Source organism: Hemitrygon akajei, chromosome 6 (genome assembly GCF_048418815.1).
Source record: "Hemitrygon akajei chromosome 6, sHemAka1.3, whole genome shotgun sequence".
NCBI classification, from domain to species: Eukaryota; Metazoa; Chordata; class Chondrichthyes; order Myliobatiformes; family Dasyatidae; genus Hemitrygon; species Hemitrygon akajei.
This window is the reverse complement of record NC_133129.1, coordinates 78,964,358-78,980,745: the sequence shown is the minus strand read 5'-3', so window position 1 is coordinate 78,980,745 and position 16,388 is coordinate 78,964,358. Positions and strand designations below refer to the sequence as shown.

At 39.9% G+C, this 16,388-nt stretch overlaps 1 protein-coding gene across 1 annotated transcript in view; it reads left to right on the top strand.

Moving 5' to 3' along the window:
• Positions 1-16,388, top strand: part of dnah6 (dynein, axonemal, heavy chain 6) — a 352,146-nt gene that overhangs the window by 78,086 nt on the left and 257,672 nt on the right. Inside the window, exons 14-16 of the mRNA XM_073050010.1 lie at positions 3,390-3,542; positions 8,758-9,009; positions 11,153-11,281. Coding sequence (XP_072906111.1) covers positions 3,390-3,542; positions 8,758-9,009; positions 11,153-11,281 — 534 coding nt within the window. The remainder of the gene's footprint in view (positions 1-3,389; positions 3,543-8,757; positions 9,010-11,152; positions 11,282-16,388) is intronic.

Sequence of the window (16,388 nt, the reverse complement as noted above, 5' to 3'; positions counted from 1 at the left end):
GGTCATTGGCCCTGACCCCGACCGTATGCGCCCCCTGTTAGAACTCCCTCTTCCCACTACTCTCAAGGCCCTCCGGCGGTGCCTGGGTTTCTTTTCCTATTACGCCCAATGGGTTCCCCATTACGCAGACAAGGCCCGCCCCCTGGTCAAGTCTACCACCTTTCCCCTCTCTGCCGAGGCCCGCGCGGCCTTCAGCTGCATTAAAGGGGACATTGCCAAAGCAACGATGCATGCGGTGGACGAGACCATTCCCTTCCAAGTAGAGAGTGACGCCTCTGACGTCGCGCTGGCTGCTACCCTCAATCAGGAAGGCAGGCCAGTGGCGTTTTTTTCTCGTACCCTTCAAGGCTCTGAACTTCGGCACTCCACGGTGGAGAAAGAAGCCCAAGCCATAGTGGAAGCTATTCGGCACTGGAGGCACTATCTCGCCGGCAGAAGGTTCACCTTGCTGACCGACCAGCGCTCGGTTGCGTTCATGTTCAGCAACCAACAGCGGGGCAAAATCAAAAATGATAAAATTTTGCGATGGAGAATAGAACTCTCCACCTATACTTACGATATCCTGTACCGGCCTGGCAGGCTCAATGAACCCTCTGATGCCCTATCCCGGGGACCGTGTGCTAGTGCCCAGCTCGACCAGCTGTATGCCCTTCATGCCCAACTTTGCCACCCGGGGGTCACCCGGTTTTATCATTTCATTAAAGCCCGGAACCTGCCGTACTCCCTGGAGGACATCAGGACGATGACCAGGGACTGCCAGATCTGCGCTGAGTGCAAACCGCACTTCTACCGTCCTGACACTGCGCAGCTTGTCAAGGCCACCCGTCCTTTTGAGCGACTGAGTATTGACTTTAAGGGCCCCCTTCCCTCCACCGACCGCAATGTCTACTTTCTCAGTATTATTGACGAGTACTCGCGATTCCCCTTTGCCGTTCCCTGCCCCGACACTGCTACCACGTCGGTCATAAAAGTCCTGCGCCAGCTCTTCACTCTGTTCGGATATCCCTGCTATGTCCACAGTGATAGAGGGTCCTCCTTTATGAGTGACGAGTTGCGCCGGTTCCTGCTTGCTAGGGGCATAGCTACTAGTCGCACCACGAGTTATAATCCCCGGGGGAATGGCCAGGTGGAGAGGGAGAATGCCACAGTGTGGAAGGCCATACTTTTAGCCCTTAAGTCACAAGGGTTGCCGGTCTCCCGATGGCAGGAGGTCCTCCCTGAGGCACTCCACTCTATCCGCTCCCTGTTGTGTACGTCCACTAATGCCACCCCTCATGAACGCTTATTCTCTTTTCCCAGGAAGTCTGTCACTGGGACCACCCTGCCAGTTTGGCTGACGTCCCCGGGGCCAGTGCTGCTACGTAAACATGCGAGGAGTAATAAGTACTCACCACTGGTCGAGAAGGTTCACCTCCTGCATGCTAATCCCCAGTATGCCTACGTGGTCTTGCCTGATGGGCGGGAGGACACGGTCTCTGTCCGCGACCTGGCGCCCGCCGGAGCAGCAGACCACTACCCCGAGCACTCCACGGTAACTATGCACCCTGTACCCGAGGTGACTCCGCACGCACCGTGCCCCACACAGACTCCGTATGCGTCTGTTCCAGGGACCTCGCTCACACGCGAGGGATCCCTGACACCTCCTGTTGGGACAGAATTAACCCACTGTCCGCCTCCGGAGCAAACACCACCTCCGGCACCTGTGCCGTCATCACCTCCGGCTCCTGTGCAATTGCAGCCGGAGCTACGTAGATCGCAGCGAACGATTCGACCACCTGATCGACTTAACCTGTAAATATGCTTGGGAATTTTTTTTAAACAAAGGGGGGGTGAATGTGGTGAACTAGATATACCTGTCTGACTGCTCCTGTGGCTCCTCCCACAGACCCCTGTATAAAGGCGACTGTGGCCTGCTGCTCTCCCTCATTTTCCCAGGATGTAGTTGTTCTTCAGTCAATAAAAGCCGATATCTCACTTCCTAAGTCTCGGCGTGAGTTATTGATGGTGCATCACCTGGTGTTTCTCTCTCCCCGCCCCCCACCTTTAAAATCTACTCCTCAGCTTTTTTTTCTCCAGTCCCGACGAAATGTTTTGACCTGAAACATTGACTGTACATTTTTCCATCAATGCTGCCTTGCCGGCTGAGTTCCTCCAGCATTTTGTGTGTGTTGTAAGGCTGGGGTCATTTCTGTGCCAGGAATTTTTTGAGAGATTAGATGAAATAATACTTCCAATGAACAAAGCCAAGATGTGAAGTGAGAAGGAAATCTCACACTTGAACTGCTGACTTTAAGTTTTTATTGTGATGTTCTTCAGTGAGCTTTAATCTTTGTTCACTTTAATTTAATATCCCAGATTCTTCTCAATATTTTGTACTAATTCATCTCATGTGATTATAAGCAAAATAGACTTATTGACAATAGCTAATACCACACAAAGAATAGTCTAGTTCTCTTGTTTATATCAGTCACATGGAGTTCTTGAGGGTTGCAGTTGATCTTATATATTCCAGATAATACCTGCATCAATGTTACCTTCAGCAAATAATTTATTTATAAAATGTCTATATAAAGTTTAACATTAACACAAGGTCACTTAGTATAATTTATTTAATTGGAATATACATTTGTAAAGTGAAAATTAAAACAATCTTAATTCTCTTGTGATTAAGTAATTATGAAGGTCTTCGGTTAAGGAAAGTTTATTGCACATGGTATAACCATACAGTATATGATTCTGTTTCCACTGTAAGAGCTTTCCTTTTTATATTGCTAAATTTGTATATCTACCTTTATAACGGAAACTATCAATGTAAACGTCCATCACATCAGTTACATAGTCTTGTCAATTGAAGCAATGTTGCAACTCTATTGATATATGTATTTAAAGAATAGCAACTTTACAGTGCTTTTCTATTAGGCAGTGATCATAAAACTTTTGAAAAGAATGGCAGGAAATGTATAATAATTACAATAATTAATAACATTTGTATTAGTTAGTATAATTTACATTCTTTTCTTTGGTACAATCCTATGCCATTTTAAGTTAGTACACATTGAAAAAAATCTGTAATTTGTAAATTTAAAAAATTATATTATATATTATGCAGTCCTTATGCTTCCTTGTAACTTTTAAAATTCTCAAACAATTGGAATGTTTTTATTGTGTACTAGTTTAGATCTGGTACTGGAATAAGAGATAAATACAATGCTATTTCTGAACAAAATTAACTTGGTTAACATTTAACTGGAAAGTTTAATACTTATTGTGAAGCTTCATAAATAATCATGTGATTACTTGTAATAGGCAAACAACACTAAACTTAAAACAAAGTCAAGAGGAATTGTAATACTCTTGCTAATATTATTATTTGATCTTTTTCTGGTTAGGCTATTAATAATATACTTCCAGTTATTGCCAAGCAGAAAACAGATGCTATTATTCGTGAGCTGCAAGATGCTGAATTTAAACTTGAAATAGTTCCAACTGCTACTATGGAATATGTAAACAGTCTGCTATTCCTTGATGAGATGCAAGAAAGGGTATGTGGAAATATATTCATAATAAATATTTTAAAATAACTGTCATAGTTATTTAACTGTCCTAACTGTTATAAAATAACTATGAAAAGGAAGGTTTTAGTTTACTGTTCTTTACAACAACAATATGAAGTAGGGCTTAGGATTTTACCATTGCCAATTTGTTAGCATGACTAAAAAGGTGTATTCTGCATAAATTAAAGATAGTGGGTATGATTCACTTTGTACGTCAATATTAATTTTCCTATTCAGTGCAATTTGTGGAGGAAGAAAATGATCACCCACCTGATGTGGAAAGAGTGCCTTTTGAACTTGCTTCTAAATGAACTATTGTGCAAAATCTGCATATGTAATTTTATAGTAGCGGTAGGATATCTGATTCATTTTCAGTTTTGTGATTTTGCAAATATATACATTTGTGAATACTGTACAATTTCAACTTGTTTTCACCATGACAGTTTAAATCATTGTTTGGAAAGGCACACATTATTTAAAGCAGTTAGAAAGGATTATTTAATTAATTGACAATTTTAGACTGATACAAGTGCCAATTTGAGATGACAAACAGGTAAGGAAGTACACAAGAAAAGTTTGAACCTAAGAAGATATTGATAGGCTATCCCTGAAGATTAGATCACTTGACACCCAGAGTGGGCTGACCATCTGGATACAAATATGCCTTGGTAGAAGGTGATAACGGATATTTTATTTCACATTGGATGCCTGTGATCAGTGGTGTGTTGAAGGGATCAGTGCTGGGTTATTATTGCTTGTCACCTGCATTAAGAATTTGCACAAGTATATAGTTACTATAGTGAGTAAATTTGTAGGTGACTCCAAAATTGATGATGTAGTGGACTGTGAAGAGGATTATCAAACACTACAACAGGATCTAGATCAGCTAGGGAAGTGGGCCAAAGATCAGCAGTCTAATTTAACTTGGAAAAGTGCGAATCGTTGACTTTGGTAAGTTAAACCATGGCAAGACTTAGAGTGTAAATAATAAGTCCCTGGTGAGTATTGCAGGACAGAAAGATCTAGAGGTACAGGTACATTTTTCCTGAAAGTGGAGACACAGGTAGACAGGTTTGTGAAGAAGGCCTTCATCCATTAGAGTACCAAGTACAGGTGTTAGGATATCGCATTTCAACTGTATAAGTTGTTTGTGCGACCTAATGGAGTATCATGTAGGAAGGATATTGTCAAGCTGGAAAAGGGGCAGACTCACAAGGATTTTAACAGGACTGAATGGTCGGCTTGTGACGCAGTGACATCAGCGCCAGACTCCCGAACAGAGGTTCCCAGGTTTGAATCCAGTTGGGCCCGAGTATGCCTTCCATCCGTGTTGCTTTGAGTGTTCAGCTCACAACTCAACCTCGTAAAATAAAGAAAAATACTGTGAAATGTCTGTGTGAGGAGTGGCGCACCACACAGTCTTTAGTTCCGCGCCTTGTAAGGTATGAAAATGCCCGACGCCAGCCTCCCAGGCCTGAGTCGAAGTTCCTTCCCTCAAAGAGCTTAAGCTATGAGGATAAATTGAATAGGCTGGGACATTTCTTTCCCTGGAGCCAAGGAAGTAGAGGGGTGACTATATAGAGGTATATAAAATCATGAGGAGTATAGATAAGGTGGATGGTCAAAGTTTTTTCCCTCAGCATAAAGGAATGTAAAACTAGAGGCTAGAGGTTTAAGGTGAAAGGAGAAACATTTGCCAGCATGGAGTCATTGGGATGCAGGACTATATCTGTGCTGTGTAGCTATGACTCCATAAAAATGGATCAGTGGTGATGCCCACTGACTTCTGAAAACAGCAATCAAACATGCAAGGCAATAAAAATCATATAGCAACTTTCCTTTGTTGGATGAAGTGTAGACAATAAATGTAGAGTTGTCATGTTTTAAAACGGTACACAAAGTGATGTAAGAGCATTGAAAAAGACTCATAAGGCCTAGTTAATTTAGTTGTGAGAGATGAGTAATAAGATTGTACCCATTTCTTACAGAGCAAGAAAAGCTGAGATATAAATTTGTATAAAAGTTTATGCTAAGCAGACTGGGTCTTTCTTGCCTTAAGAAAACTGAGATTTAACCTCAGAGAGGACTTTAAAATGGTGAAAGTTTCTGTTAGAATAGATGCAGAGAAAATGTTTCCACTTGTACGGAAGAACTTATCTAGAGGCAATCAGCATAGGTTAACCAACAAGAAGCACAATGGGAACTCAGATGAAGTGTCTTTACCAAAGAGTAAAGAGCAGTGAGACTGTGAAACTTGCTCCATAGTGTAGATACATTTAAGAGCGGTCTGGATAAGTATGTGAGGGAGAAGAGAACAGAGTGTGATACTGATGAACACAGATGCTGAGACACAAGAGGATGCCTGAGAGAGCATAAGCACTAGTGTGGACTAGTTGGCTAAACAGCATCTTTCTGTGCTCTGAATCTCATCTCATCCTATGTATGCAAAGGATAGAAACAGTATTTCCTTTAGCAGATGAGTCAGTTATCAGTATAGAAATATAGCTTTAGGTATAAGAATAGATATAATTGATTAAAAAAAAGTCTTTACCCAAAGGAGATGGTTATCTAGAACTGGCTACCTGATTGGATGGTGGAAGCAAACAAGTATAACAAGATTTTGTCAAAACCTTCTTAGACTTAGGAATTACCTAGATGGTCACCTATACCAACGGAGATACCTGAACCTAGATAACCTTCTGAAATGACTTATTGAGAACTAGAAGAGGAATATGCTTAAATATCTCTCCTTTGTTTGGCATGGATAAAACGTATCAAATTGCTACTTTCTGTGCCTTACCCTATAATCAAACGTGACCATCATACACTCAGTTCATTAATTAGAGCTGGTCTAAAAAACTTAGTTTACTTTTCATCTTATCCATGGTATCTGAATTCAAAAGTCAGTATTAGTTCCTGTCTTTTTTTTGATATATATGCATTAAAAATCTAATTAAAGATTTTGCATAGAATCCAGGTAGAGCTGTCTAACTGAATGCATATTGGGCTTGATGGGAAAAAGCAGAGGGTGATGAGGAAGGTTATTTATTGGACTGGAGGCCCATGCTGCTGGTGTGCCTTAGACTTCCATCCTGGGCTCATTGTTGTTTGTCTTCTAACAGAATGTCAAATATTTGGGTGTGAATGCACAAGACATGGTTAGTTACTTTGCAGAGGATACTTAAATAAGTGATTTTGTGGATAATGAAGAAGATTATAAAAAATTCAGAGGATTCTGATCAGCCGAGTAATTAGAAGGAAAGAATCTCAAATAGAGTTAAAACAACACACACAAAATGCTGGTGGAACACAGCAGGCCAGGCTATAGGGAGAAGTGCTGTCGACGTTTCGGGCGGATAATTTAATTCGTCAAGATAGAGTTAATTTGGATAAGTGTAAGGTATTTCATTTTGGAAAGTCAAATCCAGTTCGGTCTATCACAGTGAATGGCAGGGGCCTTGTGATTGTGTAGAACAGAAGACCTTGGAGTACAAGTTCATGGTTCACTTAATGTGGAATCACTTATGAACTGACCTTCATAAGACAGGGTATGAGGATATGGCACTGTTGTGCAGGTCACTGGTGAGGCCACACATGGAGCAATTTTGGTTGCTCTGCTATAGGAAAGATGGTATTAAACTGGAAAGAGTGCAGAATAGATTTATAAATATATTGTCAGGACTTAGGGCACTATGAATTACGGAGAGAGGTTGACAGTTTATTGACAGTCTAGGATTTTATTCCTAGAGGCAAAGACTAAGAAGTGATCTTATAGGGGTGTATAAAATCATTTAGATATAATGGATTACACTTTTTCTCGGGGTTGGAGAATCATGAACTAGAGGGCATAGGTTCAATGTGGGACGGGGGTGGGGGGGGAAAGATTTAATATGAACTTGTGGAGTAACTTCCTTACACAAAGTGGAATGAGCTTCAAAGAAAGTGTCTGAGGCAGGTCATTATTCATAGCTTGTCACACCAGACAGTCAGCCATTCTTGTCTAGCGCATAATGTCAGGATTGGTCTCCTTTCGGATTAACTGGGTCATAGTATGAACGTTGCAGACTCGACCCTTGTTTTTTTTTAACGAGGCTGAGTGTCTAGCTCGATGCTCAACCCGGCATGGATGGAAAGCGTGCTCGGGGCTGCAAGTACAATGATAACTTTTAAAAGACTATTGGACAGGTCCATGGAATGGAAAGATTTAGAAAGTTATGGGCTAAATATTGGAAAATGGGACTAGCTTGGATGGGACATCTTGGTCAGCAGGAACTGGTTGGGATGAATGGCCTGTTTCCGTGCTGTGTATCTCTGTGACACTATGATTTTATCTGGAGATGAGCATGCAAGGCAGAATTTCAATATTTCCAGGTAGCAGCAATGCCATTAGTATTAACTTCATTGCTACATAGACAGATCACTGCATTTGGCATGTTTATAGAATAATAAAACTAGAATCATTGAAATTTATGGTGAAGAAAGAATCTAGAGCCCACCACAACTACTTTAACGAAAATAGACATTCTCTTATGTCAAAGGTCTCTTCCTCTACCACAATTTCAGGCAGTAAGTTCCATCTACCTACAATTTATTAAATGAAGTTACTTTTACTCAATTTTGCTCTAATCATTCTATTGTTTAATGCAATCCATAGCCCTATGATTTTACTTAATACTAGGTATAATAAGTAATATCTGTTCTGATTGTTTGTAATTTTATACACATTAATAAACTCTCTCATCAGTCACCTTTAATCCAAAGTTAACAGTATGAACCTGGTCATTGTTTTCACATCGCAGGTGGAAGTTAAACACACAGAAAGTACAGGGATCTTCAGCGTCAATAACCACTACATCATTTTTCATTTCTTGGATTTTTCTTAAATATTTCAAATTCGGCCTATGACACAGTCTATCTGTGAGCTTGGAATTTACTGACTTATTTGCATGCTGTGATTCTCCACAGCAACTTGGTATTGTTAATGTTTGCTGAAAATGTCAACTGTAGCAGACAGATTGATTAAGTGGACTTGGAATAGTTTAAATATCACAGCATGATCTTAACTGGATATACTTGGGGGGTGTGGGAATTACAAATGGACTGTTTTTGTCAAAAATTTTCTAATCTTCAAAAAAAGTAGGAATGGAACTGGCCTATGGAATTAGCAATCCATAACTTTGGTGATAATTTTATATTTTTTTAGATTGAAGTCTTGGAAGAAGAATCAAGTATTGTTGTCATGATGTATCAGCTCATTGAAAAGTACAAGATTGGCACACCTCCTGAGGATCTTGCTGTATTTGCAACTCTGAAACCTTCAATATCCTCCGTTCGTACTGTAATTGATAGAGCTATAAATGAAAGAGAAAGTAATGTATCCAAATTATGTCACTGCCTGGATAAAGACATTGAAGTGCTGAATGAGGAAGTCAGAGAAGTATGGCTACAAGTGCAGGTGAGTCAATAACATAATTAACAATTGCTAATTACAAACCATGTCTCTGCGGCATTCCAAATCCTCTAAGTTCATTAAATATTGTGTAAAGTCGCTGGCAATGCTTGAACCAAGCTCCATATGTCCTTTTATTTTCAACCCTTTACCCACTGGCAATTCTGTGTTGCTCTGGATTCCAGCATTAGCGGTCCCTGGTGTCTCTTTTACCCACTGAAATAATATGTATTTATTTAAATTTACATTGAAATTCTCTGCTCTAATGAGAGCAGCCCCAACTTCTAACATAGGTCATCTCTAATTTTAAGAAGAGAATTGGATAAATATGTGTAGGAGAAAACAACATAAATTTGGGAAAGTCTCAGTTTTATTCTTTTTCTGGATATTGATATTGCTCATATGGCCGAGGTTTCATCAAGTACTGACCTTGTATAAGGTAAGGACGTTCTTTTTTAGCCATTATAGCTTTGATTCCTAGACCACCACAGACTCTCAGACTCTAATAAAGAATCAGCATGCGCAGAACTCCGGATTATAGGTGCAGTAGCCTAATTGCTACATTACCTGATCTCAGTACTAAGTTTATTAGGGTACCAGCTCAGTTGATGATATTTATATTCATGTTTGTTTCTGTCTGAATATTTTTGTGGAGATAGAAGGGTCCTGTTTATGAGTTGCCAACAAGTTTGCTTTAAACCATTTATTTTCTGAACAAGCTTCATTAGTTAATCACAATTCAGTATTTTCGAATGTGTCATGAGATCTTACTTTGCTGGTTATAATTTACTAATAAAAAATGTCCCCTTTACCTAAATATGGGGGAAAAAAAATAGAAGCTCTCCCTTTGGCAGTAAAAGACATTACATTCACAGAAAGCCCTGCCAAACTTTATTTGCACTGATGAACATTGAAACTTTCAATCAAAGTAGTCAATCAATGTACAAACAGAGCCACCACAAAGAGCTGCGGGTCAATTGCAAACATTGTTCTCTTTGAGACTAGTCTCAGTGTTACATAAAAGGAGCTTTCTCAGTAGGTCACTAATTACTTCTAAAATGTTTCTGTCAATTCACTCAACACCACTTTATCAAATGTATAAATTTATTTATTTATTTCAAATCCCAGTTCATCCTAAACATATCCTGACTGCCAAATGCCACTCTCCATCTTAATCCCTGATATCAAGCCCCTAAATGTGCCTAACTGTCAATGACTCCAAACTCTACCAATTCCTAATGCTAACATGTGAACCAATCTCAGATTGCTAGCTCCCCCTACAGATCTCCAATGGCTGATACCTGTCAGCTGATCCTTTTCTGACTTCTACACGGCCAGCACTGCCTCCAATCCAACATATCAGAGGCACTCCATAATCATTACCGGTCCTTGACTGTCAGACACTGTTTAACTTGTGGCTGACCCCCCACCCCACTCCTGACCCCCTCCTCTACCACCTGTATCCCACCTTTTCCTGCCCAGTCTTGGTCATCTCATCTCTAAAATACCTCCCTTTCATCCCGACTGGACCTGGAATTAACATGTGATCTCTCCCTCCTCCTGTGTTGATATATATGAAATTAATTTCTTTCCGAATGTAAGGGGCTGTTCACAAATGTACAACACAATGGATCTCAAGCAATATTAAATATTGCAGCACCAGGCCCTCATATTAAACATTTATGGGCCTGCCATTCCATTAATGCATATTTTCTGCAATATTTATTTTGTACGTAATAAACTCTTCTAAGTTCCCTGTCTTCTTTATGGCTGGTGAAGCACAGGAATTGCATAAGTGCAAAATACTTCTCATTTGTTGTCATCAGCATCATCCCTCAAAAAATGTTTTGTCCTGGTCTTACCTGTAACATCTCTCTGAAATGTTGTTTACATATCCTCCTCTTTATTCAGAAGTTGTTTCAGAATTTGCCAGTAACTGAATTGTTGGCTGAGGCCCGGAGTGTTATCACACTCTTCTAGGATTTGGAAGTTGTTTTGTGGGTAATAAATCAATAGAACAAAACTAAGGAAGAACTCTTCAGATTATTATACCATATATCATCTTATTTATTAACTGCAGTTTCTTGTGTTAATTTTATATAGTGCCTTTAATTCTATTAATCTATTTTCTTTGCTGTATGTGTTACAGGATCCTCAGATTCTAGATATCAATTCTGACAGAGAAAATGTGCAAACCATTCTGGATGATCATCAGAGAGTCATGGATGAACTTCAAACACGTGCATTTGAGTATAAATCTTATCAGAAGAACTTTAAGGTGACTGGTTTTAGCTATATGCTGTGACTTTACGGTAGTCATTATAGCATGAAAAGAATAGTGTTGGAAAGTGTGGAGCAACACGCTATCAACTGACATAACTCAGTGAGTTGAGCAGCATCAGTAGGAGGAAAGAAAATGTTGCGTTTTGGATTGAAACTTTGCATCAGGACCAAGAATGGAGAGAAAGGTCCTGCAATATTGAGTTCCTCCAGCTGATTTTGTGTTGTTCCAGATTCCATCAGCAGTAGTCCCTTGTGTTTTCTGTTCTTGCACCTTTTCCCATAGAATCACAGAAGTTTCTGCAAACTTGATAGAGATATCTAAAATAAAGAAATGTTTAATTTTATGAGTGGAAAAATGCAGGTTCTTCTGATTATAGAATCAACAAGGGGAAGACAGTTGAAACACAGCTAGTACACGACAGGTCGAAGTTTTGATAATTCTTTTACAGAATTATTCGAGGCAGATACCATTTAATAATGAAAGAATAAGTTGCAGAAGCATTTAATGCTGAGGTAGTTAGGAGAAGGGCTGAGGTAGGGACGTATGGGTGTTTATTCAGAGAATGTACTGAAGAGGGCTTTGTTTCCACTGACACAGCAACTGAGTTAGCACAAACAAAAACAAATTATTCCATCAGACCTTTTTGATCAATATTAAAGTGATGAAAAGCATCTTGATTAGTTGCTTCAGGGAACAAGTGCATTCATACAAAGAATGAAAGACAAATGAGCATGCATTGATTTAATAAACTCTAATCCTGAATTAATTCCGTATAATAGTTTTAACTTCTGATTTTTTAGACTTAAAAACATAATTTAATACTTAGGAAGGTTTATATTATATTGGAGGAAGCTACTAGGGTGTGTTCAGTGCTGGGATCAGGATTCTATGTATATTGGGTATATATGCTTTTGTCACTAAGTGAAAAATAACACGCTTATTGAGTGTTGCAAACAGGAGGATCACTAGAGATCAGTAGCTTTCATCATGAAACAGAATGTAATATTTTCATGAATGTTTTTGTAGGAATTTGCTTTCAGTAAGTTATGTTCTGTGCATAATAGTTTTCAATGAATCAGTTGTTCAAGGAAAAATAAACCCAGCTTATCTAGTCTCTGCAGATATCTGAAATACTCCATCCCTGGCAATATTTTTGTGAATTTCTTTTGCACACTTTGTAGTGCAATCAAGTCTTTCTTACAGTGTGGTGGCCAGACCTACACAATACTCTATCTGTGGTCTAAACAATGCTGTATAAAGCTGCACCATAATTGCCTTGCTAATGCAGACTAGTATTCTGTATGTCTTCATTTCTTTATTTAGCTGAGTTGGTATCTTCAAGGTCCCTTGGTCATATACACCATGATCCCTCTGTTCCTCCACCCTTCCTAATACCACCTATCCATCACTTCACACCTGTCAGAACTAAATTCCATCTGCCTTTGCTCTGCCCATTTTACTAATTGATTAATATCTTCCTGCCTAAGACAGTTCTACTCATTATCAACAGCACTACCGATTTCTGTGTCAGCTGCAATGTAACCATTCATTGACAAACTGTTAAAATATATGACAAATATTAACAGTCAAACACAGATTCCTATAGTACAACACTGGTCACTGACTTCAGATCACAAAAACTTGCCTTGGATTGCATAGGTTCTTATCTTTTGGTCTAGTCTAGTCTCCTCAGTGTTACCTTGTCACATACCTTACTGAAGTCCATGTAGTCTACATTAGCTGCACTGTCCTTATTAAACATTTTTGAAATACTGTATTCAATCAAATTAGTCAGACAGACTCTCCCACTAACAATGCCATGCTGACTGTCAAATTTAACACGAGCTTTACAAACACAGGTTAAGCTTGTCTATCAGGATTTTTTCCAATAATTTCCCCACCATTGAAGTTAGACTCATGGCCTGTAATTATCGGGCTCATCGCTGCTACTTTTATTGAATAAAGGTATCAAATTTGTTTGATTCCGGTCATCTGGCATCTCACCTTTGACCAGTAAGAATTTAAAAGTCTCTGCAGGCATCCCAGAAATCTCCTCCCTTGCCTCCTGTATTAACCTGGGATGCAAGATCTTGGGAATTATGTTACCTTTAATCCCTCTAAGGATCAAATGTCACCTTGACAGACATCATTATCACCTCCTGTCTGGGTTTTCCAACTACTGTGCCTTCTTCCTTTAATACTGAAGAGAAGCATTTATTTAGGACTCCATCAATGTCCTCCTGCTGCATATGTACATTGACACTTTGGTCCCATATGGACCTTACTCCTTCCTGGGTTATTTTCTTGCTCTAAGTGTAACAAGTGCAAAGTGATGGAAGTCAAATTCTGGTAGGACATATAGAATAAATAGCAGAGATCTTCAGAGCATTGATCAACAACAAGACCTTGGGATAAAAGTCCAGAGTAGGCAGATTTTGGTGAGGAAGGTGTATGACATAGAATAGAACATAGAACATAGAACATAGAATAGTACAGCACATTACAGGCCCTTCGGCCCACAATGTTGTGCCGACCCTCAAACCCTGTCTCCCATATAACCCCCCACCTTAAATTCCTCCATATACCTGTCTAGTAATCTCTTAAACTTCACTAGTGTATCTGCCTCCACCACTGACTCAGGCAGTGCATTCCATGCACCAACTACTCTCTGAGTGAAAAACCTTCCTCTAATATCCCCCTTGAACTTCCCTCCCCTTACCTTGAAGCCTTCATTGGCTGAGGAACTGAGTAGGAGTGCTGGGGCATCATGTTTCAGTTGTACAAAATGTTTGTTAGACTGCACTCGGAGAACTGCCTGCAGTTCTGGTCATCACACTATAGAAAGGACATGAAAAGCTAGAAAAGGTTCATCAGGATATTGCCTGGATTTGAGAGATTGAGTTATCAGGAGAGATTGGATAGATTGGGTCACCTTCCCCTGAAGTGAAGGAGGCTGAGAGGTGACATAAATGAGGAATATAAAGTTATGAGTAGCAATGATAGGGTATCTAAAACTGCAGGGTATTGGTTTAAGGTAAAAGGGAGGAAATTTAAAGGGTACTTAGACCATAAGACATAAGACAGGGGAGCAGAATTAGGCCACTCAGCCCATCGAGTCTGCTTTGCCATTCCATCGTGCCTGATTTAAGGTGTAAATCTTTCACATAAAGTGTATTTGGTATTTGGAATGAATTACCAGAGAAGGTGCTGGAGGTAGGAACAGTAACAAATTGAAGAGGCATCTTTACAAGTATATGAATAAGTAGGACATTGAGAGATATGGAATTAATGCAGAGAGGTGGGATGAGTGTAGATAGGCATAATGGTCAGTGCTGATGCAGTGGGGTGAAGGGCCTGTTTTTATGTTGTACTGCTCTGACTCTAAAGCAGGGGTGTCAAACTCATTTTAGGTCACGGGCCGGATTGAGCAAAATGCAGCTTCATGCGGGCCGGATCAGTCGGTCGCGTGCGAACGCAGCTTTCGTTGCCTCCGTTTTTTCAGCCTGCTCTCATGTGTCTCAGTCTCTGCTATAACTACAAAGTGTTTCACTTTACAAATTCCGTTTCTTATGAAGAAGACTGCCGAGCAAGACAGCCGAATAAACACTAAAAACCCTGAAAACCTGGTACCTGAATAAACTCAGCATTAGCCATATCATATACCATAGGCGCTTCGATTACTGGGGCCAGCTTTAACGTAATTAGATATTATCTCGCGGGCCAAAGATAATTCCACCACGGGCCGGATTTGGCTCGCGGGCCTTGAGTTTGACATATATGCTCTAAAGGGTGGTCTGGACATGATGGACCAAGGGGCCTGTTTCTGTGCTGTATGACTCAAATTTAAATGCTCTCCACTTTTCATTTATAGATTTGCCTGAAAATAGCTGCACTTGGTCCATTTATGTTTGTCTTATGATATTGAAATCTTCTGTCTCTAATCCAATACCTTAATTTTCCCACTGTGCTTCCATAAGCGTGTTAAAAGTTACAGAGTTATGGTCACTGTCTCAGAAATGCTTCTCTGCTGATCTCCACTTACTAGTTCCAATACTATCCTCCTTTACTTGGATTATCTGCATAATGGCTCAAAAAGCTCTCTTGGATATATTTTAAAAATCCCACTCTCTAAGCCTTTCACACTGAAATGATTCCAATTGATATTTGGGTTTTAAATTCCCTACTACAATAATCCAATTATTTGACCTTTCTCTGGGGTTTGTTTACATATCTGCTCCTCTATCTCATGTTAACTGTCAGGAGGCCAGCAGAACATCTTCAACAAAATTATCATTCTTTTTTGTTCCTAAATTCTATCCATTTGACATAATTAGAAGAGGATATCCTCCCTCAGTACTGCTGTAGGGAATTTCTGATTAATATTACAATACACCTCCCTTGTTACTGTATATATTACCAAAGAATGTTGAGTTGCCAGTCCTGTCTTTCCTTCAGCTATTTCTCCATGATAGCAACAAATACTATATTTTCTTGTGCTGTACACCATTCATCTGCCTAACTAGTCAGATTCCCTGCTTTAAAATAAATGCAGTTTTGCCTTACACTGTTCCCCTTACAATCCCAAGCCCATGTTTGATATGTGTATTGGACTGATTTAGTTTCTATTCAATATTTGGCTGCACTATTCCCTCAATTTTATATATGCTCTTTGTCCCATTTCCATACCAAATTTGTTTAAACCCTCCATAACAGCACCAAGGCTTGAACCAATTTGGCAGGGAAATAGGCCAGAGTATAGGTAAAGATGTTTCTTCCCATTTTAGTTCAGGTGAAACCCACCCAACCGGTATATATCCACCTTTCCCGAAAGCCGTCTCAGAGATCCAGAAATATAAAGGCCTCTGTCCTACACCATCTTTTTAATAGACAATAGACAATAGGTGCAGAAGTAGACCATTCGGCCCTTTGAGCCTGCACCGCCATTTTGAGATCATGGCTGATCATCTACTATGAATACCCAGTTCCTGCCTTGTCCCCATATCCCTTGATTCCCCTATCCATAAGATACCTATCTAGCTCCTTCTTGAAAGCATCCAGAGAATTGGCCTCCACTGCCTTCCGAGGCAGTGCATTCCAGACC